Source organism: Microcaecilia unicolor, unplaced genomic scaffold, assembly GCF_901765095.1.
Source record: "Microcaecilia unicolor unplaced genomic scaffold, aMicUni1.1, whole genome shotgun sequence".
Lineage (NCBI taxonomy): Eukaryota > Metazoa > Chordata > Amphibia > Gymnophiona > Siphonopidae > Microcaecilia > Microcaecilia unicolor.
In genome coordinates this window covers 250,933-275,667 of record NW_021963040.1, presented here as the reverse complement: position 1 = coordinate 275,667, position 24,735 = coordinate 250,933, and the positions used below count along the sequence as shown (strand labels likewise).

The window sequence follows — 24,735 nt, the reverse complement described above, 5'->3', positions numbered from 1 at the left end:
CCTTCCAGTGGGTCCACCAGTGTTCAACCTAATGACAACTTGCTTCAAGGCCAAGGCGGAGAACTTTTTCAACCGTAGGTGGGAGGTGGCCTTACAAGGAATAGATGCTCTCGTTCAGTTGTATCTGGCAAAGGAGCCTCTTTAGGTCTTCCCTCTGTGGCCTTGTACGCTGGCTCTTGTGCGGTATCCTCACCTCTTTCTTCTTGTGGTAGATCTGTGCTTTGCGGATATGCTGCATCTATTGGTACCCAAACCACTTCCACTGCCCAGGGGCTGCGGTTTTCTCCAGCAATTGCCAGTGGAAATGGAAGATATGGATCCCTTTTGAGTTTATAGTTTGGCTCTAGAGAGGCATGAGTTCTAACTCACTATCATTTCTACCTTCCACATCCACGGCTTATGTGAGGATTTGGAAGGTGTTCAAACTTTGGTGTGCTGGGCGGGTGCTGTCCCCATGAAAGGCATAGGTTCCTGTCATCCTTGTTTTCCTGCAGCAGGGCCTGGATTAAGGCCTGGCACTGAATTCATTGATGGTGCAGGTGGCTGCCCTTTCCAGTTTTTGGGGTAATATCCTGTTCACCTCCCTGGCTACACATAGGGAGGTGGCCCAGTTTTTGAAAGGAATTGTACATTTGCATCCTCCGGTTCGACTTTCCTTGCCATTATGGGACCTACCCTTAGTTCTGTTGATGCTCTCTACAGCTCCATTTGAGCCGCTAAAATCAGCTACCATTAAGGTTTTTCTCTCAAGATGGTTTTTCTAGTTGCAATTGCTTTAGTTTAGAGATGCTTGGCGTTGCAAGCTTTGTCATTCACCTCTCCTTTTCAAAGGGTGCAGTCTATTCACATGGTTCCTTCCTTCCTTCCTTCCCAAGATGGGTTCTCTGTTCCATGTGAACCAGGAGGTCTGTTGGCCCTCCTTGTGGAGAAGGGCTCCGACACATCAGCTCTGAGATTGCCTAAGTTGTACGTCCAGCAGTTATTGCGTTATTTGAAGGGGACAGATTAATTTATCTCTCCGTTCACCACTTTGTTCTTTTCCATGGCCTCAGAAAGAGTTAGCTTTCAAGGCCTCTATTGCGAGGTGTATCAAGACCAGCTATAGAGTCCAGTTACATCTCTAGGAATAGAGAGGTGCCCTCAGGATTGAGGGCTCACTCGACTGAGGAACCAGGCAGCTTCCTGGGCAGAGGCCCCAGCAGTTTCTCCAGAAGATATTTGCAGGGTAACAACATGGTCATTGCTCCATTCCTTCACAAAGCATTACAGTCTGATTGTGCTAGCCAGAGCCCATGCGGATTTTGGCAGAGCAGTCATTCGGTGGACCTTGTCTTCATCCGCTCAGTGAATCTAATGGGTACATTCCACTTGTTCAGAGTGGTACAGCTGATGCTAAGGAAGGTGAAATTGTATATTTTTGATGATTTCCTTTCCTTCAGTCAGCCGCACTGTTCTGAAACCCACCCTCAGAAAACTGGGACACAGGGATCACAGGGTGCTCTGTTTTTTCCTTTTCAGTCTTGAAAAAGAAAAAAAAAATCTGTATGCAAGGCAATGAGTGCCACGATACGGTGTTATGCTTGCTTTGATAATCATTGCAGCTGCAGTGGTTGATGAGGGCACGAGTGTGCATTACGAAGGGACCTTCTGCTGCTTTGGAAGATGCTAACTGAGGTGTTTCTCTGAGCACCAGATCTTACACTGGTGAGATCACTGGAAAGATCAGTTTTTCTCTACCTCAGTCTACTGGTAGGAGGGGATAACCTCCACTTCTTTAGAATGGTATGGCTGACTAAAGGAAAGGAAATTATCGAGGTAAGATATACTTTTTCTATAAATGATTAAATGGTTTAATGGCTGTGCCAGGATTGACTTTGGTTTAGATGTGTTTGTTACTTTGTATGCCGTGTCTTACCGCTATTATTTAGGTGCACCAAACTGTTTCACATTTGTTTTCCTGTGTATCTTTGACATGCTTGGGTTTTTTTTTTTTTTTGCAGGACATGTCAGTTTATTGTTCAAGTTGTATTGCTTGGCAGTGATGACTTTGGTGGCTGCAACGTACACTGTAACTTTACGATACACCAGGACAATGGGGGGAGAGCTTTATTTCTCGACTACAGCCGTTTGCATCACCGAAGTTATGAAGCTATGTATTAGCATGAGTATTTTGGCTAAGTAAGTATGAGCAAACTTCTGTTGGTTGCTTATTTATATGAAGTACTGAAACGTCATTACAGGCGAGAGCTCTTGCAGATTTTAGAAAAAAAAAAGGTTAGGCTGTCGTGGAATGTGAAAGATTAACATAAAGAATGCTGCTGTTTCAGACCTGCCCAAAATGTATTGGGGCTGGTTGAGCACACGGCAGTGCAGCATATGCCTTGATCCCAGAAATATTCTGTTAACTCCACCTGAAGGGTTCTGTATCAATCAAATAGTTTTAAACAATGAGTTTCATATACATAATTATATCTAATATTTCTTGCCAAATTACCATGGTTAATTTAATGTGGATGAGGATGTCTAATATGTTAATTCCGTATCGATGAGGATTTTAGGTAAATGATATTTCTGGAACAGTGTAACAGCATTTTAAGTGGTAACCTTGTGTGTGTGTATGTATAGTCAGCATCTAGTAGATATTTAATACCATTTGTATGCCGTCTTTCTAATTAAAAACCAAATGGCTCGGGTGTTGTATTAATTTACATTTAAATAACAATATAAACCTACCCTCGTAGACGAACATAAAATTAACTGTATATATAAAATGTTACTACTCATACCCTACAGTATTTCACCCCTTCTTCAGTTGTCCATCCACCAAAGTCCTATTTCTTTCTACTGAGCGTATTTCAGTGTTCTTTAGTTGGCCTCGGCGACATCCACCTTGTACAGGTTCCGTTCTTGAGCAGTGGACAATCAAAAGCTGTTGCATGGTCTGCTTCTTGCCATAAACTCTCATAGAGAATCCCCAATCTGCCAGTGTGATTGTGGAGGTAACTTAGAGCCTTCCAGGTGGTATATTCCTTCTCCACCCCCACTGGAAGGTGCTCTATCACTTTTGTGGCTAAGCTAATGCCAATGGAAAGTTCTTCAAAGTCATGCATGTCACTTCTACTCATGGGCAGTCACAGGTGTGGTGTTAATGAACCTTTGTAGTTGTAAGGAACATCTTATGCAGCTTCAGATATTTATGTATGCTGTGACTGTGCCTAGTGACCTTTGTTTGCTGCTTCCTCTCGGGTACATAGAAAAAAGTAATTCGTTTGAGGTAGACTTGATTTTTTTTCTCCTAGTCATTCCTCCATTCTTTCCCCCCTCATCCTTGTGGTATCCCTGAAGAGAAATGGATTTTCCAGTTGTATTTTATTAATTTCATTGATTACAGAGAAGAAAGCAAATAGAATTTAGTCCCAGGATATATGACCGACCTGATAGATTTCCCAACCAGAAACAGAACCAGAGCATCACATACCTACTTGAATCTCCACTACCCAAGCTGCAGAGGACTCAGATACAAATTAACCTCCTACATAGGCACACAATTATGGAATGCACTGCCAAAGACTGTGAAAACAATCTACGACCCATCTAAACTTCAGGAGATCATTAAAGACCTACCTGTTCAGAAAGGCATTCCCCACCGACCTAACTTAAATTCCTCAACTCTGCAATACAGCATAACCATAGAGATTGTATTGTACACTATCCAGCTTATAATTGAAAAAGAAAAACGCCTATATTGCGACCCAAATCGGGAGATAGACGTTTATCTCACAAAAACGAATAAAGCGGTATAATCGAAAGCCGAATTTGGACGTGTTCAACTGCACTCCGTCGCGGATGCGGACAAAGTTGATGGGGGCGTGTCAAAGGCGTGGTGAAGGCTGAACTGGGGCGTGGTTATCGGCCGATAATGGAAAAAAAATATGCGTTTTTAGCGAGAATTTAGGGCACTTTTCCTGGACCCTGTTTTTCCACGAATAGGGCCCCAAAAAGTGCCCTAAATGACCAGATGACCACTGGAGGGAGTCGGGGATGACCTCCCCCAGTGGTCACAAACCCCCTCCCACCACAAAAATATGCCGTTTCACAACTTTTTATGTTCACCCTCAAATGTCATACCCACCTCCCTGGCAGCAGTATGCAGGTCACTGGAGCAGTTATTAGGGGGTGCAGTGGACGTCAGGCAGGTAGACCCAGGCCCATCCCCCCCCCCCACCTGTTACACTTGTGCTGGTAAATGGGAGCCCTCCACACCGCCCCCCAAACCCACTGTACCCACATGTAGGTGCCCCCCTTCACCCCTTAGGGCTATAGTAATGGTGTAGACTTGTGGGTGGTGGGTTTTGAGGGGGATTTGGGGGGCTCAACACCCAACGGAAGGGTGCTATGCACCTGGGAGCTCTTTTACCTTTTTTTTTGTTTTTGTAAAAGTGCCCCCTAGGGTGCCCGGTTGGTGTCCTGGCATGTGAGGGGGACCAGTGCACTACGAATCCTGGCCCCTCCCACGAACAAATGCCTTGGATTTATTCGTTTTTGAGCTGGGCGCTTTCATTTTCCATTATCGCTGAAAAACAAAAACGCCCAGCTCACACATTGTCGAATAAAACATGGACGTCTATTTTTTCCCAAAATATGGTTCGGTCCGCCCCTTCACGGACCCGTTCTCGGAGATAAACGCCCATGGAGATAGACGTTTTCGTTCGATTATGCCCCTCAATATATTCCTTCCTATCCTTGACCCCAATGTACCTGAATATACCAACCTTACCCACCCTGTTATCACATTATATTTGTTTCCCCTACTGGACTTGGCGATTGCCTTTACGGTACTATGTAAGCCACATGGAGCCTGCAAATAGTTGGGAAAATGTGGGATACAAACGTAACAAATAAATATTCTGTTTAACCACAAAAGTTCTAGTGAGATTACAAAAGAGGAATACATTATGTCAAATATATGTACAGAGGGAACGTTTATTCTATAAGAAGAACAAATTTAGGGCAGACAGAAGTGTGAATTTCTGACGATTTTTTATTATTGTTTCTGTATGATGTGTCTAACCAATATTACAGCAACAAAAAGACCTAATAAGTATAAATTATATACATCAAAAATTGACCTTGGGTATTAAAGGTATTCAGAAGTAGTAATCATCAATGAATTGATTCAGTTCTTGGATTATACAGAAGTCAAACTTTGTCACATAATTTTAATCATTTACCTCTAAAATTGTCCATTTAAAAAAAAAAGGTTTTTGTATTGCACTAGAAAAAAGCACAAAGGGCTCTCAAGAATGGAACAAGTGTGCTTTAATGGTGACCCGACAAGGGCTGTGTTTCGGCATAACGAATGCCTGCCTGAGGGTTCAATTCCACCAAACTACTCTTAGATGCATAAGTCGCAAATCAAAATGCATATGTAGAGGCACAACACAACAATAGTAGTCCACTCTAGCAGATGAATCCATAACGAATGGGTTGTGTCCACCTACCAGCAGGGGGAGATAGAGAGCACTGAAAAACCATAGTGCCTCTTGGCCAGCTAGCTCCATCTGCCTCTCAGTATTCTCTATCTCCCCAACAGGGTTGGACGCAGCTTATTCAGCTCCTTCAAAAATCTGCCTGGGGTGGCTCCTGGGCTTTTGCCAGTTGTAGCAGGGGTGTTGTGGCTATTGCAGCTTCACTTTAAAGGCACATAGGTTAGCCCTTTCCCTGCCTTACCCTTCCCCCTATGTGGATGCAGGCTCATTGGTATGTCCTTTCCCTGCCTTTCCCACACTCTTCTATGTGGATGCAGGCTCATTGGTTCGTCCTTTCCCACTCTCCTGTAACTCCAGAGTGCCTCTGTAGCTGTTGCCTCATGTCAACTGCTGGAATAGAGACATTTTTTGTTTGTTCTAAAGGCTTTTTAGCTGCTTAATTTCTTCTTTGTCACTGTGCACGTTGGTGAGACTTGACAGGTGCACCTGCCTTCAGGCTCATACTGCAGTTAGTATGGTTTACTAGCACCGGTCAGCTTTCATAACATTTTAATCTAAAAAAAAAACCAAACCATGCCACTTGGTGAGTGTCGCAGATTTGTCTGTTGCTGTGGATGTCTGAAGAGACAATTCATTTTAGCTGCACTGGTGTGCACACTGCCACAGAGAGAACCCGAGTTTGATTCCTGGGTCACATCCTTTTCTCCCCCACCCCACTCTCTTTTTTTTTTTTTAGTTCATGCCTTTCTAGTAGTAATTCAAGTCAAGATACGTTCGGGTATAGTAGGCATTTCCTTGTCTGCAGAGGAGTACATTACTCCCATTACGATGTAAGGGTTAAGTTACTTGCCCAAGGCCACAAGGAGTGTTGGTGGAATTCAAACCCTGTTCGCTCTGGTTCACAGTCTGCTGCTCTAACTACTAAGGCTGGCTGGGATTGGGATCATAGTCCTTGAGTAATGGAAGCACCAGTGGAAGTGGACTGATTTTAAAATTGCCCACCCTTTTGTTCAGGTAAAAGTATGTGCATAGTTCCCCACATACACTCAATCCATATGTATTGCAAAACAAACAAACCCCCACCTACTACCACCACCCTCATAAAACAGGATTCCTCTACTGAAATCAATAGCTAATAATCTGTGTTGCAAAAAAAACCAGGGTGAAACAAGAAAAATAAAATCCCCACGGACAAGGTCAATGAGGGTGAAAACAGCGAGGAGACGAAGCCCACTCTGATGAATTAAAGAGACTTTATTACAACAGCATCTGCAGCACAAATAAAGCAACCCAACACAGCTGTGCTTCGGCAAAGACCATGCCTGCGTCAGGGTGTATACTGTCTCGCAAACAAGTGTTGTCGGTTGGATGTGGGAGAGAACACTGGTAAACTCACACAGAAGGTGTTCTCTCCACAGAAGAGCAACGAAGCAAAGGAAACAGTGGATACAAAAAAAGCTAGACGTCGGGAGCGCCGCCTCCTTCCCTGACGCTTCGCTGCCGGAACCGCCACGGAGAGTATTTCAATTTGCAGAAAGTTGATCAGTTATTTTTATCTACATATTCTCTTTCTTGATTGGAAGTGAATAGACCCCTGACGCAGGCCTATACGGCCGAAACACGATTTGTGTCGGGTCGTTGTTTTAATTGTTTTGCAATAAAGAACTTGTTTAAGAAGACACCACTTGAGAGAGAACACTGGTAACACAGTCTCAATCGGCTGGCTTGTTTTGGGTTTACTCCATAAGGCTTAGAGCAACTGGTGATCATCAAGTGGGCTCCGTCTCCTCACTTACAAAAAAACCAAGCCTACAGAAATTAAACTCTGAATCCTTTTTGGATCGTAACTTGTTTAGTAACATGCTTAGATCATGAAAGTTCTTCTAGGTGAGTTCCTTCACTCTTCCTGAGACATGGACTTAACTTTTCCTTTTCCCCTCTTTGTTCCAGTAACAAAGATTGTGTAAAAAATAAGATCGTTTAATAGTTCTTGGATTCAGATGTTACCAGGATACTGTAGCTTACATTCCTAGCAAAGGTTTAATCATTTCTTTGTCTTAGTACCGCTGACCTGACCTATGTGAGTGACTCTTTTTTCTTAGGTATACATAGTTTTCAAAAATTCCAATTTGTTTTACAGAGAAACCAGGAGTCTTCGTGGCATGATGGCATCTCTTAGAGACAATGTACTAAGAAGTCCAAAAGAAATGCTGAAGTTAAGTGTTCCATCTCTTGTGTATGCCATCCAGAACAATATGGCTTTCTTGGCTCTTAGTAATTTGGATGCGGCAGTGTACCAGGTAGGTTACAGGATGGTTATGTGGATTTCTGCGATATCTCTTTCTCTGTGACAACCTGTACCTTTCAGTTTGATTTTGAGATTGTTCAGTGAAAGGTAGCTGCGGATGAGATCCATTACCTCAGCCTGGGAGTTCTGAATTAGATGAATTGATTCAAATGCTGGCTCAATACAGCTTTCAAAGTGCTTGTAACCTCCTTAGACTTAAAGCCAGGAGCAGGGGCGTAGCCAGACACCCAATTTTGGGTGGGCCTGGGCCCAAGATGGGTGGGCAGAAGAACCCCACCCCATCCCATAGGTGATTTGGTCTCTCCTCTCGCCTGCATGCCATATGGTCTCTCAAATATCCCCCCTCTCCTGCACACCTTTTAAATTTCAGATTTTCACCTGCAGTGAGGAGCAACTAACACACACTACATTTAACTCATATTGTAAGCCACACTGAACCCGCAAAAAGGTGGAAAAATGTGGGATACAAATGCAATAAATAAATGTAGGCCCCACATCCTTCCCACTGATGCAGCTTCCTGTTTCTGCATAGGCGGGAATACGTCAGAGGGGGAAGGCTGTGGGGCCGGTGTAAGCAGTATGTATCAGTCGCTGCTTCCTGCAGGTGAAGATCTGCTATTTATATGGTATGCAGGAGGGACAGTTGTTGGGAGTTTTCAGCTTGGGAATCTCTGCCGGCCACATCATAGGTGTGCTGCTACTGGTGGGCCTGAGCTCAAAGTGGGTGGGCCTGGGCCCACCCAAGCCCACCCTTGGCTACGCCACTGGCCAGGAGAGTGTAATTCCCTTCATAAATAGCACGGTGGTAAAATTTCGTTAATTTACCGCAGCTTAATAAATACTCCTCTGAGGCATGCTTTCCTGGTTGAAATGTGTCTGATTTGCATGGTGTACATATCTGAAATGTCAAAAAGAAGGTAATTGTGAACTAAGGATTAGTATCACCTGACCAGCACAAAAATATATAAAGAGAATCACCCGATGAACGAAGTGCTGAACTACCAGGCAGTGATATCATCACTTGCAGTAATGAGTGGAAATTCTGAGGATATTCTCAAAAAAAATTTGAATATACATTAATACTCTTTTGGTAGCCTTTACTGTGAATTTGTGTTTGATTATTTTCGAATTTTGGTAACTTTTTGTCCTGGTTTGGATATTTGTTACATTTATACACCAGAGACCGAAGGATTTTTGGTATTAGCTTCTTTGAATAAAGACAGATTACGGGGGGGAGGGGAGGGCGGGAGAGTTGGGGGGCTTGGGACATGGTTAGTACTCACTGTTAATAATTATAGTAGTTAAGCTTTCAGAAGTGTTATTTATTTATTTATTGCATTTGTACCCCACATTATCCCACCTTTTTGCAGGCTCAATGTGGCTTACAATGCTGTTATGATGAAGTCATTACAGGATCTTAAGTACAATCGCTGATAGGCTGAAGGATCTTAAGTACAATCGAGAATAGGCTGAAGGTAAATGGATCTTAAGTACAATCAATGATAGGCTGAATGATCTTAAGTTATCGTACGTTACAAGACGTACGAGGAGAGACTTGCGGACCTGAACAGGTATACCCTGGAGGAAAGGAGGAACAGGGGTGATATGATACAGACGTTCAAATATTTGAAAGGTATTAATCCGCAAACGAACCTTTTCCGGAGATGGGAAGGCGGTAGAACGAGAGGGCATGAAATGAGATTGAAGGGGGGCAGACTCAAGAAAAATGTCAGGAAGTATTTTTTCACGGAGAGGGTGGTGGATGCTTGGAATGCCCTCCCGCGGGAGGTGGTGGAGATGAAAACGGTAATGGAATTCAAACATGCGTGGGATAAACATAAAGGAATCCTGTGCAGAAGAAAGGGATCCTCAGAAGCTTAACCTAGAATGGGTGGCAGAGCTGGTAGTTGGGAGGCGGAGCTAGTGTGGGCAGACATATACGGTCTGTGCCGGGGCTGGTGGTTGGGCGGCGGGGATAGTGCTGGGCAGACTTATACGGTCTGTGCCAGAGCCGGTGGTGGGTGGCAGGGATAGTGCTGGGCAGACTTATACGGTCTGTGCCAGAGCTGGTTGTTGGGAGGCGGGGTTGGTGGTTGGGAGGCGGGGATAGTGCTGGGCAGACTTATACGGTCTGTGCCAGAGCCAGTGGTGGGTGGCAGGGATAGTGCTGGGCAGACTTATATGGTCTGTGCCAGAGCTGGTGGTTGGGAGGCGGGGATAGTGCTGGGCAGACTTATACGGTCTGTGCCAGAGCTGGTGGTTGGGAGGCGGGGTTGGGAGGCGGGGATAGGGCTGGCCAGACTTATACAGTCTGTGCACTGAAGAGGACAGTACAAATAAAAAAAGTAGCACATATGAATTTATCTTCTTGGGCAGACTGGATGGACCGTGCAGATCTTTTTCTGCCGTCATCTACTATGTTACTATGTTACTATCCAGTTACATACACCTGATGGTGGAATTTGTTTTTGATGGTATTGATTATGTGTGGCTATGAAACATGAATAAATAAAAATAAAGCTGAAGAAGAACTGCCACAAAAAAAAAAAAAGACAGATTACAGGACTAACTACCACCTATTTTTGTTCCTAGGTGACTTATCAGTTAAAGATCCCATGTACAGCTTTATGCACGGTTTTGATGCTCCACAGATCACTCAGTAAATTGCAGTGGATTTCAGTTTTTATGTTGTGTGGAGGAGTAACACTAGTTCAGTGGAATCCAGCAGAGACCACAAAAGTACAGGTACGTAGTACAGAGTTCTAATATCTCTGACGTATGTTATTGGACCAACGCAAGTAGAGTCTTTTTATGTGATTTTTAAAAAGTGAAAGAGTGACCTAGGAAGGGGTTACAGCAGTGGGCTAAGAACTAGGAAAGGCAGGGTTTAAATCTTACTTCTCCCACTTTGTACTTCTTGTGATTTGGGGCAAGTTACCTCCATCTTCAGTTGCCTCAGGTACCAACTTACATTGTAAACCAGTGGGTCTCAAACTAATGGCATCTGCTGAATATTCACAGACCCTGCCTCTTCCTCCTGTTGGACTGGAAACTGATGCATATTACAGGAGTCTGAGCATACAGGACCCTGTGCTGACTACTACTGCTGCCTTCCTGCTTAGAGTAAGTGGAGGGAAAAGGAGGAGATGGTTAAAGGAAGGGAGCAGACTGTAGGTCAGCTATTTAGGAGTGGCCTAGGGGTTAGGGTGGTGGACTTTGGTCCTGGGGAACTGAGGAACTGAGTTGGATTCCCACTTCAGGCACAGGCAGCTCCTTGTGACTCTGGGCAAGTCACTTAACCCTCCATTGCCCCATGTAAGCCGCATTGAGCCTGCCATGAGTGGGAAAGCGCAGGGTACAAATATAACAAAAATAAAATAGATACTATTGGAGATTCTACATGGAATGTTGCTACTATTGGAGATTCTACATGGAATGTTGCTATTCCACTAGCAACATTCCATGTAGAAGGCTGCGCAGGCTTCTGTTTCTGTACGTGCAGGACGTCAGACTCAGAGAAGCAGAAGCCTGGGCGGCCACATTGGTGATCTGCAAGGGCCGACTTCTACATGGAATGTTGCTAGTGGAATAGCAACATTCCATGTAGAATCTCAAATAGTAGCAACAGTGGAGGAGTGGCCTAGTGGTTAGGGTGGTGGACTTTGGTCCTGGGGAACTGAGAAACTGAGTTGGATTCCCACTTCAGGCACAGGCAGCTCCTTGTGACTCTGGGCAAGTCACTTAACCCTCCATTGCCCCACGTAAGCCGCATTGAGCCTGCCATGAGTGGGAAAGCGCAGGGTACAAATGTAACAAAAATAAAATATGAATTAAATGTTAAAACGGGGTCCCGCTGGATAAGAGTTTGGGAAGCAACACTGTCCCCCTGAGTACAGGAAACTATCTGCTGCACCTGAACATAACTTGCCTTGAGCCAGTTTGAAAAAAAAAAAAATGCATAAATAAATAAGAAATGAAATTTCAGTTCCAGAATCTTGCTTGCCAAAACATCGCTTGCTTTTTCAGAAGTTAGCCCAATAAAGGGTATTGCTACTTTTTAAAGAATCCAGGCAAGAGATATGTGCATAGTCTTTCCACGTCTGGCATATAAACCTTCAGGTGCAGAGCCGGCCCCATGACTTTGGCCGTAGCACTGCATGCAGCAGCATGGAAGAACTGGGTTTGACCCCCGGCAGGGCCCAATGCTCAAAACCTAATGCCGGCGTTGGAGCCGACTAGCGCCAGCACTAATCTGTGCAGAATTCTCAGAGGGAGTCTAGCACAGGAAGCACCAGAGATGGCTGAAAATCTTGCACAAGAGCCAGCCTACAAGGCCCACAGAGGGAAGACCTAAAGAGGCTCCTTTGCAAGATACAACTGAACGAGAGCATCTATTCCTTGTAAGGCCACCTCCCACCTATGGTTGAAAAAGTTCTCCGCCTTGGCCTTGAAGCAAGTTGTCATTAGGTTGAACACTGGTGGGACCCACTGGAAGGAAGCCGTCCCCAACTCCCCTGGATTCAACCAGCTGAGAATGTGGGCCAAGGAGGAAGGGTAGGATGTGGAATGTTGGGGTGAGGGGGAATTAACAAATGAAAAGCAAATTGTACCTGAAGTTTTGGCTGTTTGTATGCTGTTTATCTGATAACAATTTAAATGTAGTCAGTTGGATGTAAATGGAGTCCATTTGCTATTCCCTCCCGATGCTCAGAGAACAGTGCACAAGCAAACCCTGCGCTTACCGCTGGAAAAACAGTGCCAGCTTGGAGCTGGCATTTGGAGGTTTGAAAAGAGGATTTTTTTGGGTGATTTTCCTCTTTAAAATCTGCCAGTTTTCACTTGTTTTCAAAGGGGAAGGAAGCCTGTGCAAGTCTCTTAAGTGCCGATACTGAAAAACCAAATGAGTGTCAGAGCCGCTGAGAGACTGAACCGGGCATGGGGGCTACTAAGGAACGACCCTTGCTAATAATACACATGGCTAACCTCAGAAGAAACGTCCCCAAAAACTTATGCCTAGGTTTACTAAGCGGCGCTATGGGTGCGTTATCGTTTTTAATGCACGTAAATGGTTTATGCTCGTTAAACACTAACGCGCCCATAGAAATGTATAGGCGTGTTAGCATTTAATGCGCCTTAAATGCACAGCTCTTTAAAAACGCTAACGCACCTTAGTAAACATACCCCTTAGTTTCTTCATCACCGATTTCAAAACCTCCCCTCCCCCTACAAGCTTAACTGGGTAAGGGCAAGATCTGGGGCAAAACCTTGCTGCACTCTTATGTGGAAACAATACAGCAATTGTCATCGTGGTGGTTTATCCCTTCCTGTAGAAAAGCTGTGCTTGGTTTCAGGTTGCACTACAGAAAGATAAACACTGTTCATCTATTTGTATCTGTGCTACGCAGAAATTGTATTGTTTGACAGATGAGGACACACCTTGGAATTTATTAGGAAATACTTCCTTAATCTTGAAAAGTACACGGAGTACCTTGCAAAGCCTTCACGCCCTTATGCATGTTCATATTGGGCTGTTTGAAAAATACAACTCAAAATGTATGAAAGTAGGAATTCTGTTTTTCCTGTTGTACACAACATTCTACACCAGTTTTCTCGTTGCAAGGCCCTGGGCCACTGGCAGCTTCCATTGACTATGGGGATAGTTCCCTAACTCTCTTCTCTGAATATATACTTCCCTTACCTTGTCCAGAGGCTTGCTGCTGGCACTGTTTTCAGGAGAACTGTTCTGTTTTCTTTCAGGACTATGTGACTCTCGGTGAATTTGAGTTATACATTATATAACATTTTGTTTTTATAGCCCGCAGTACCTCACAGTTCTGTGTGGGTTACATACAAAGGAATTACAGCATAGTATTATCATCATAGGCGTAGTTTGGGGGGGTGCCCCCCCAAACGAGCTGAAACCGATCCTCCAATCCCTGAGCCGCCGGCAGCCTCTGCGAGAAAGCAGCACACACGCTGCTTTAGACCTGCCCCCGGAAGCCTTTCTTTCTCCTTCAACTTCCTGTTCCCGTGGCGGGGGGAAGCTGTAGGAGAGAGACGGGCCTCTGGGGCAGGTCTAAAGCAGCATGCGTGCTTCTTTCGTTGAGGCTGCCGGTGGCTTAGGGGATTGGAAGACGGGGGAGGGTGATACCGGGCGCCACTGGAAGACTCCGGGGAGGGGGGGGGCAGCGGAAGGGGGAGCAGCGGCGGGAGAGAGACACGCCTCACCCTTTGCCCCCCCCCCCAAATGAAACTGTCAAACTACGCCCATGATTATCATCAATTAAAACTAATACATTCATTTTCTTCCATGATTCTGAAACGAGTATGTTTTAAGCTGACCTCTAAAATGCACGTAGTTTGATGCCTGAACTATCAAAGAAGACGTTTCGTTGTCTCTTTTAGCAGCCTGGTAGGAAAGCAAAGAAATCTATACACCTCTTTCATATTTTATCCTTCATAGATGGAAAGGAAAAAAGTTAAACAGTCGAGAAACCAGAATTGTTTCAGACAAGGTAAAACATCTTAACGAATAAAAAAGGAGCTAAACATAGCAGACTTTATACATTAGAATTAAAAGTTTAAATAAGACCCTTGCAGTCTCTGGCAACCAAAGAACTTTAGAATAATAAGCTGAGGTGGAAAACAAACAAGCAGATCAGTATAATATCCAAAAAAAACTTTATTGAAGATACTGTGTATAAGACAAATGCCCGACACAGGCCGTGTTTCGCCCAACGATAGGGCTGCGTCAGGGGCTATAATAAACGATAAACATATTGAATTATAAAACATGTCAATTCTTAAAAATATATATATATGTATATCTAAAATATATAAGACATCAGTATAAATTATAATATACCGTATTTTTCAGACTATAAGACGCACCGGACCATAAGACGCACCTAGGTTTTAGGGGAGGGAAATAGGAAAAAAAAAATTTGCTTTTTCCCTCCTCTAAAACCTAGGTGCTCCGGTGCGTCTTGTCCGAATCCCTCCCTCCAAGTTCGGGATCGCCCTCAGGGTTACCTCCTCCCCCCTCCCTGGCCCTGTCACCACCTCTCCCCTTACGCGATCTTCCCTGGTGGTCTAGTGACGTCGGGACAGGAAAGAGCCCCCTCTTTCCTGCCCAGCGCGCTGCTCTCCATCCTCCTGTATGCATTGCTGCCTGACGGTCTCGGTGAGATTCAAAATGGCCGCCGAGAATTGAAGTCTCGGCGGCCATTTTGAATCTCGCCGAGACCGTCAGGCTGCATACAGGAGGATGGAGAGCAGCGCGCTGGGCAGGAAAGAGGAGGCTCTTTCCTGTCCCGACGTCACTAGACCACCAGGGAAGATCGCGTGAGTAAGGGGAGAGGTGGTGACAGGACCGGAGGGAGGGCGATCCCAAACTTGGAGGGAGGAAGGGCGGGCGGCCTGCCAGCCGGCCAGCCAGCCAGCCAGCCAAATCTCTACCTTCGGACTATAAGACGCACCCCCCATTTTCCTCCCAAATTTGGGGGGGAAAAAGTGCGTCTTATAGTCCGAAAAATACGGTACATGTGAAACATAGACATGAATCGTGAATATGTCTAAAAAATATGTAAAACCTCAAAATGAACTGTAATATAAAAACATAAATATGAATTATAAACATTGAGAGTCCCTTTTGATTCAAAAATTAAAATATATACAGTAGACAAGTAAAATAATAATAGACATTAACTGAATCAAAAATATAATATAGAGATGCATTTAAATATACCCAAAATATATAAATATATCAACAACCAACAAATTAACATACACATATTCCATATATATTGCACTGAAATTATAAAATGAAATAAAATAATAAGCTGATAAATGATCAGAACATTTCAAGGAAAAAAAAAATCAGTCTCAATGCAATACAGCCTACAAACCCCTACACTATTCCTGTGAGGTTGTGCGAAATAGTGAAGAAGTTTTTCTCCATGTGGATCGGGCTTGCTGAGAGCCACCCGATGCTGGAAGAAAACAAAATAGCTGTCCCAGAAGCAGTGATTGTGGGAAGACTCTTGGGAAGGTCAAGGGGGTATTAACAAATCAAATGGAGACTCAGCTTGGAGGGAGAGTGGACAGAATGGTGATGGCGGACTGAGAGGAGCGAACGGGGGTAATTTTTATAAAGTTTTGTTTTTTTTCTCTATGGTTAAACCCTGTTTTACCTGCAGAAAAGGGGCTTTTATAAAATTACCCCATGATGGATGTGTATAAAAGTGTGCACGGCGACAAGGTGCAAATGTGTAGGCATGTTTGGGGGGGGGGGGCATAGTTTGGGCACAAGTGGAGTCATGTAATACGTGTTTAGTTTATAAAATATGCACTCACACTTGCTCCTGAGCAGCCACAACTGGGGGATGTTTTGTAAGGCTGTTTCCTAAAAGGCAGAGGGGTCCGTTTACTAAGCTGCGGCAGAAAATGTCCATAGTGAGCCCTTGCACGGGTTGTTTTCTGTGCGTGAAGCAGTGGCGTAGCTACGGGTGGGCCTGGGTGGGCATAGACCCACCCAGTTTTGTGGCCCCCAAAGCACCTCATTGGTGGTGCCTCTCTGTCTCAGAGCAGCTGCCTATCTCTCTCTACCCTCCCCCGTCTACCTTTGAGTGTCATCTCTGCAGCAATTCCTTTAGGTGACCTGCACCAGCCCTGTAGGCTTTCCTCTACCGCATCCCACCCTTGATGACAACACTTCCTGTTTCTTCACTGGTGGCGCCGAGGGGACACGGTAGAGGGAAGTCTGCAGGACTGGTGGAGGTTGCTTACAGGAACTGCTGCTGGTGACTTCTTGGAGGTACTCTGGGGAGGGCAAGGTTTTAGAGAGAAAGGGGAAGATGCGGGGGGGGGGGGCAGGGGTGGAGAGAGATGATGATGCAGAGGGAAAGGTTTTTTTTTTAAATAATGTACGGGGTGGGGGTGGGAAGGGCCCACCCGAAATGGCAGGTCTGGTTACGCCCCTGGCGCAAAAACCTTTTTTACCACAACTGTAAAATTTCTGTTTTTTTTTTTTTTTTATTATTAATTGCCATGCACTAATGTTGCCATTAGCACATGGCTATTAAAAAAAATTAAAAAAGTAATCTGTGTGCAGTTACCGTGACCCATTCAGTAGGTGGTAATGGCTCACATGCTATTCCTGTAATTTAGCTGTACTAACTGATTAGCGCTCACATTTGGCACTTACCACAGGACACCTGAGCATGTCCTGCGGTACACCATTTTAAGCTGCAGCTTAGTGAAAGGGACTCCTAGACAGCTGGTTGCGCATCTTTCTAAAATAGCTCCAAAATACGTGCCTACTTGGACTTGCAACCTGTTATAAATTGTCCTCTAAATAAAGCCCTAAGAGAGAGAGAGCACAGTCGCAGCATATCTCTAAGAATTAAGGCTGCTCAGGGACCCCACTCAAAAGGACAAGCCTCTTTAGAAGCAGCCTACCCCTGGAGATTGTCAGGCTATTCACCCCATCATTATTGATAGGTGGTGTGCAGGCAAAAATAGCCGCTGTGTCACATCCATCTTTTTTTCTGCAGCTGTTCTCTCTGCTTATAAGATCGAAGGAGAAGGACTTTGAAAATCAGACGTCTTGTTTTTCTTTGGTCTTTTACTAAGGCACGCTAGCGTTTTTGGCGCGCGCTAAATACTAGAGACGCCAATGTATTCCTATGGGCGTCTCTAGCTTTTAGCGCCCACTGAAAACGCTAGCGGGCCTTAGTAAAAGACCCAATTCGTTTTTCTGCACAGCACTGCTGCAGAATAATGTAGGCTGGATTGTGGCATATTGAAAATCATGTTACTGGGTTGTATGGCTTTACTTTGTTGTTCCTAGAAATAGAAATTGCAGAATATTCACAATGCAATCTGATTTGCCTCTTTTTATATACTTCACTTTTCAGCTGGAGCAGAACCCAGTGATAGGCTTTGTTGCTTTAACTATTGCTGTGCTGTGTTCTGGATTTGCAGGTAAACCAATACGTAGTAAGATTATTGTTTCAGTTGTATATTTTATGAACTCTTCCTATCTGTTCCCATTGGTCTGAACTGGTTCACTATACATATGGGTTCGTACAATTTTTCCAGCTAGTATTCAGCCTGCGGCAGTCAACATTTAACTAGATATTTAATACTGTCATAAGGACGTATTGTACTCTTTTGCACCTTTCTCTTTTCTTCCCCTCTGTCATTACTCACCAACTACTTCAACCTAAATGTATCTGATTGTTTGTTGCTAGATTGATGTAAGCCTTTTTACACTGCTGTATGTCTGTTTAAACTGATGTAAGCCACATTGAGCCTGCTCATGGATGGAAAAATGTGGGATATAAATGCTCTAAATAAATAAATAAATATCAGGCCAGGTCCATGCACCGGCACTGAATATCCGGGGTGAATTCAAACTGAGCTAAGTGCCGGAGCTTATGTGGGTCCTAGCTTTTAGCCCCCTCTCCCAGACTTACCTTAGCGGCAGGCTCACGGTACTCTCAAGTATGGTGAGACTTGCCACTAGGGTTCATGGCAGCCATTTTGAGGCTGGACCCGTGACAGGCAGCAGTGAGTAGGCATTGCTGATGCCCCTAGACCACCAGGGAAATTCCAGGTAGGCCTTGGGCTGGGTGGGGGGCCCAGCCCGAGCCTATCATTCTCTTTGGGGAAGAAAATCAGGATGGCGGGGGGAGAGGGGCATCCAAAACACCAGTTGCCGCTTCCTGGAAATCAGCTGGGCACCAGCCAATACTCAGACCAGTGCCAGGTTTGTTCCGTGCCTAAAGATAGGACAGCCATTTTGCTTTCCTAGCTTTAGCCGTGTAACTAACCAGTTAGTACGCTGAATATTTCTGCTAACCAGTTAAGTACAGACTCCACCAAAACTCTGCCCACAGACCTCCCTAGCACTAACTGCAGGGGCAGTTTAGTAGTGGTATTCAGCAGTACGGTCCGGTTAAGTGCCCCTGAATATCAGCGCTTAGGCAGCCACAAACCTCTCCTGCCCAGTTAAAGTGCTTTGAATATCAGATGGTTTGTCTAGTGTTCATATACAATTAGAAAACAACAGGATATTAATTTATCTTGTTTGCTCCTTCCTGGTGCAATACTGAAAAACCTACACAGTCTCGAGCTTTGGGCACACATCCTCACATTCAAAAGAGTCCTTTTGCTTCTCAAGTTTTCTTGAACGCTTACTACTTTGGTGTATATCATATCCTCTGAAAGTTTATTCCGTAGGTCTACTACCATTTCTGAAAATAAATATTTCCATATTACTCTTAAATTGAGTAAATTTGTGCCTTACGCTCAGCAGAAGAGACATTTCTTTGTCATCTGTCCTAATCAGTGATGTTAATGTTTAATAAAACTGGATCTACTGTTCTGAATAACAAGTCAGGCAGGTTATATTGTGTAAAACAAAAAAAAAAAGGGACCACGTCCATTTGTCTTCAGTTCCATGGAACCTCTCCCATTTCCAAGAATTTATTAAACAAATCATTGAGGACTCAACAGAACCCTCTATGAGTTCTCTCAGTATCCTGGAATGTATCCTATTTGACCCCACGGCTTTGTCCACTATCAACTTTTTTAAGTTATCGCACCGTTCATGAAAGAAAGTGTTTATGAATATCTACTCCATTCCCTTATATGCTTTGTCAGCCAACCTCGGTCCTCAAGGATTTCCTTCCATGAACACTGAACAGAATAATTTGTTTATGGCATCTGCTTTTTTTCCTCATCACTTGCTACATAGCAATTCTCAGTATCTTTGAGTCTTAGAGTTCTATTTCTAGCATTCGATCTTTTCCCTACATACCTGAAAAAACTCTCGCCACCTATCTTTACATCTTAGCCATCTTTTTTTTTTCTGCCTGTGCTTTTCTTTCTTTGTGTCTTTGAGTTTAATCCAGTATTAATTTCTGTGCTTCTCTTTATGCATTCTTCTGTATTTCATGAGTGCCGCTTCTTTTGTCTTTATTTGTTCAGTCACTTGTTTAGGAAACCGTATCGTTTTGTTTTTTTCCTCTTACTTTTATTTACTTCCCTTACATAAAGATCCGTTGCCATTGGTGTAGCTGTTTTCAGCTTGGACCACTGTCTTTGCACTTCTCATGTCCTTCCATCCCGTCAGTTCTTTCTTGTGGTGCTGTCGCCCCACCCCCACCCCCATTTTACTAACATCAGCATGTTGAAAATCCCAGGACAGTGAGTTTATGCAATTTTTATTTATTTATTGCATTTGTTTCCCACCTTTTTGCGGGCTCAGTGTGGCTTACAATAAGTTGTGAGTAATAGAAATACAATTTGTTACAACTCGGTTATAGATTACATTGTGAGGAGTTGTGTGAGACAAAGTCAAAGTAACATTAAGGAATATAACAATGGAAAGAGCAGTGAAACATTGGAAGGAAACAACGGGAACTAAAAGGGGCAATATATAATAACAGGAAGGCATTTGGTATACATTTTCTGTGAGTAAAGGTATGAGTGTGGTGGGATTCCGGGGGATGAGAATTCAGAGTGGCTGTGTTGATGCATTACTGAACAGTGAGTGTGGGCTTTATGTGTTTTGGTTCTTTCCGTAAATTTTCTCAAAAAGATGGGTCTTCAATAGTTTGCGGAAGGTGGCTTGTTCGTAGATCGTTCTCAGGTTGCGCGGCAGTGAATTCCAGAGCTGCGTGCTCATGTAAGAAAAGGTTGACGCGTGCAGCGCCTTGTATTTCAAGCCCTTGCAATTAGGGAAGTGGAGGTTGAGGAAAGTTCGGGATGATCTTTTAGCATTTCTGGGTGGTAAGTCTATTAAGTCAGACATGTAGGCTGGGGCTTCACCGTGGATGATTTTGTGGACTAATGTGCATGCTTTAAATGTAATGCGTTCCTTGAGTGGGAGCCAGTGTAGCTTCTCTCGTAAGGGTTTTGCATTTTCATATTTTGGTTTTCCGAAGATGAGTCTGGCTGCTGTATTCTGGGCTGTTTGGAGTTTCCTCAGTATTTGCTCTTTGCAACCTGCGTATAGTGAGTTGCAGTAATCCAGATGGCTGAGTACGATGGATTGCACTAGGCATGCGACATTTAGCTCTTGTATCAAACCATACTGCGTGATGATCATTACTGGCCACGTGGAGACCCACCTGGTCATTAGGCAAACTCTTCAGAACACCACAGCACGTATACTTTGTCATGCGTGACACAGAGATCGTATTACTCTTCTTTTTAAAAGGCTTCGTTGGCTTCTTGCAGAAAAGACAATTCAAAAGCCTGACTTTAATTTTCAAAGCACTTCTTACTGGTTTGCCAGATTGACTATTCCTTATTCTCCTGCTATATTACTTCATTCAGTTAGGGTCCCTTTTACTAAGCTGCGGCAAAATGGGGCCTGCGCTAGTGTCGGTGGGTGTTTTTGACGCTAGACGAGGCCCTCTTGTACTACAGCGGATAAAAGGTAAGTCTTTCTTTTTTTTTCAGGAAATGGCCGTGCAGCAAGTGGAGCACTTTCTGCACTGCCATTTCGGGGGGGGGGGGGGGGGGGGGGGAGTCCTTACCGCCACCCATTGAGTTGGTGGTGGTAAGGGCTCCCGCGCAAACCTGGCGATAACCAGGCAGTGCGCAGCACTGCTTGATTATTGCCAGGTACAGACCGGTGCTATAAAAATTAAAATATTTTTGTAGTGCCGGATATGGCGTGCGCTGGGGGTGGGAATTACCGCCGGACTACTGTGGTAGCCCGGCAGTACTTTCTTTTTAGCAAGAAGTAAGCCCGTGTTGGGCTTACCGCTGCTTTGTAAAAGGGGCCCTTAATGAACTATAGACTACTTGCCCTCCCCAATCCGCTTCAAGCACATTGGGAGTCTACCAGTAATAGCGCTTTTTACTTTTTGGCTCCTTTTTTGTGTGATAGTAATTTTAAGATTGGTCTGGTGATCAATAGAAATAAAAAATTTTATTGGACATAATACATTTCTTGATTAGCTTTTGAAGGTTGCCCTTCTTCGTTACGTCCAATAAAAAAGGATCATCTTATTTTCTTTTCCATGTTTTATTTCTATTGATTACCTTTAAAAGTGGACTAACACAGCTACCACACATCTCTACTCAAGACTGGGCTGAAAACTTATCTTTTTTTCTTTAGCCATTAACTGATCCTCCTTATTTACAAGGGATTTTTGCAATTGGATAGCCTGATTGGCAAAGTAAGATGTTTTCTTGGGGGGGGGGGGGGGGGTGTTGTATGATTGGTTGACTCTTTTCTGTACCATGAACGTTCTACTCTAGGTACACTCTTTTTTATTTATCTATTTATTTATTTATTAATTTCAAATTAAATTGACACGTAAATTTTACATTGTCATGAAATACAGCATCATAATGTTATATAAAGTATATGGATACAGCTCGAATATAAAGGGAAGAAAATAAAAGTAAAAATAAAAAAAACGAAAGAAACATTTTTTCCCCCCATCAGTATCCACTAAACTATTAATCTGTAACATTCAGTTATATTGCTTCCTTAGACCACATATTGAGGGGGACGGGCAAACATATTAGAGAAGTTACTTATTATATTCAATTTCAAGAAGAACTGATGCAATCCCAAACTCATATCATAACAGGCTTTTTAGAATCTAAGAAGACTCTCAATTGGTCAGGCGAAAAAAAGACATACTTTGTTGAACCTAACCGAACTATACATTTACATGGGTAGGCCAGTAGGAAAGATCCTCCCAAGTCCAAAGTTTTTTGTTTTAATTCCAGAAAAAGTTTTCTTCTCTGTTGAGTAGATTTAATAACATCTTGAAACATCCAAACCTTGGCACCCGCAAATAGAGTAACTGAATTCTGAAAATAAAGACATAAAATTGCATTAAGATCTTGCTCAAAAGTAAATGAGATTAATAAAGTCCTTCGCTCCGTATTAGCGTCCAAAGTTTGTTCTAATATTTCGGATATATTCGCCAAATCCAAACTTTTCTCTCCTAGATACTCTAGGTACACTCTTAATAATTAGTTGTACTATGTAAATCTTACAAATTCTATAACAACTGTTATAACATCTATAATCACTTCTTTTATTAAATGCAGGATTGTTATCTCAAGTTTTGTTCAACACCTTGCTTCTCCTATCGTTAAAAATTTTAACACACACCAACATTGCTACACATTCTTATAATCACTCATCCCTACAAACAACGTAACCAGCACCATTTACTAAATATTCATACATTACGAGTGCACATTTCAGTCCATATTCCTCATAGTCACTGCAACATGGTATAGTCTATAATTACTCCGTTGCAAAGAAATAGTTGTTTATAACGCGTATTTCACGCTGGACTTTCACTTAATCTTCTCATATGTCAATGTTCAATACAACTGCATTTCTTCACCAAAAAGATGGATACTTGCAAACATTGCAGCTATTTCCATATTCCATACAGGATCAGAGGAACATGCGACTGTCTCTTCATCAGTTTTCTTTGGTTTATTTCACATATATGTATGCATCCAATTATATGTGAAATAAACCAAAGAAAACTGGGGCTTACTAGCCAGTCAACATAAAGTGCTAAGGTTGTAGCTCACAATACAGTGATTCAGCACAATAGAAATCCATACTTGCAGAAAGTAAAGATAAACACAAAGTTAAATATAATTTTATTTATTTATTAGGATTTATTTACCACCTTTTTGAAGGAATTCACTCAAGGCAGTGTACAGTAAGAATAAATCAAACATAAAACAATAGACAATTAGAGCAGTAAAAATATTCAAACAACAATACAAAGAGGGGCATAATGGAACGGGATGGCCATCTCTAAGGGCGCCCTGGCGAAGGGGCGGGGAAACCGCTATTATCGAAACAAGATGGGCGTCCATCTTTCATTTCGATAATACAGTCGGGGACGCCCAAACCTCAACATTTAGGTCGACCTTAGAGATGGTCGTCCCCAGTTTTCAGTGCATTCATATCTCTCACATGAATATTCATTGTGGATATCCTGAAAACCTGATTGGCTTGGGTGCCTCCAGGGTCGGGTTTGCGAACTACTGGAATAGTGTAAATTGCACACCTAGGTGCCAACACTTACACCTGCCTTTTACATGGTGTAAGTGCTGATGGCCAAATGCCAACTTAGGCTTTTCTATAATGGGAATCTGGGTGCCCAGATGCCGTTATAGAATACCATCTTAAAGCACAGATTTTGGGCGCCATAATTCTTAGCACCCTTTATAGAATTGCCCTCACTTTCTCCACTTGTGAGTACTAGATTCAGTGTTACTCTTTACCTCATGGGTTCCATTACCATTATTCTTGAGCTGAACACGTCTTTCTGATTCCACAGATGGGCAGTGGCATACCAAGGGGGGGGGGGGGGCGCGGTCCACCCCGGGTGCACGTCGCTGGGGGGGGGGGGGGGGGGTGCCGCGCGCCTGTCGGCTCCGCTCGTTTCGTGCTCCCTCTTCCCCGAACAGGTTACTTCCTGTTCCGGGGCAGAAGGAGCATGGAACGAACGAAGCCGACAGGCGCGTGGCACCCCCCCCCCCCCCCAGCAGGTAAAAATGTACTTGGGGGGGGTGTCCTTTCGCTGGGGGGGGGGGCGCATCGACGATCTGCCCCGGGTGTCAGCCACCCTAGGAACACCACTGCAGATGGGACATTCCAATCCCAGTTCTACTCTGTCCTCACTTTTGTGAAGAGGACCACATTCACTTGTCTCCAATCCCATGGAAATCTCTCCCACTTCCAAGGATTTGTTAAACAAATCTTTGAGGACTCACCAGAACCAAGCTGAAATCTCCCAGCAACAGCATCTCCCCTTTAATTCCCAACTTTTGGATATCTAAGATCAGATCTTTGTCCAACTTCTCTGTTTGAGTTGAAGGTCTGTAGATGACATTCCGTCTTCTGTTTCCAAGACAATCCAAGTTGCT

General features: G+C 43.7%; 1 protein-coding gene across 2 annotated transcripts in view; it reads left to right on the top strand.

The window, feature by feature from the left end:
• The first annotated feature begins 2,005 nt into the window (after window positions 1–2,005).
• The window catches only part of SLC35A1 (solute carrier family 35 member A1), a 35,570-nt gene continuing 12,840 nt past the window's right edge, over window positions 2,006–24,735 (top strand). For both annotated transcript variants that reach the window (XM_030188631.1, XM_030188630.1), the window contains exons 1-4: window positions 2,006–2,178; window positions 7,630–7,789; window positions 10,390–10,542; window positions 17,715–17,781. In XM_030188631.1, the coding sequence (XP_030044491.1) occupies window positions 2,042–2,178; window positions 7,630–7,789; window positions 10,390–10,542; window positions 17,715–17,781 (517 nt within the window). In that variant the 5' untranslated portion in view covers window positions 2,006–2,041. The remainder of the gene's footprint in view (window positions 2,179–7,629; window positions 7,790–10,389; window positions 10,543–17,714; window positions 17,782–24,735) is intronic.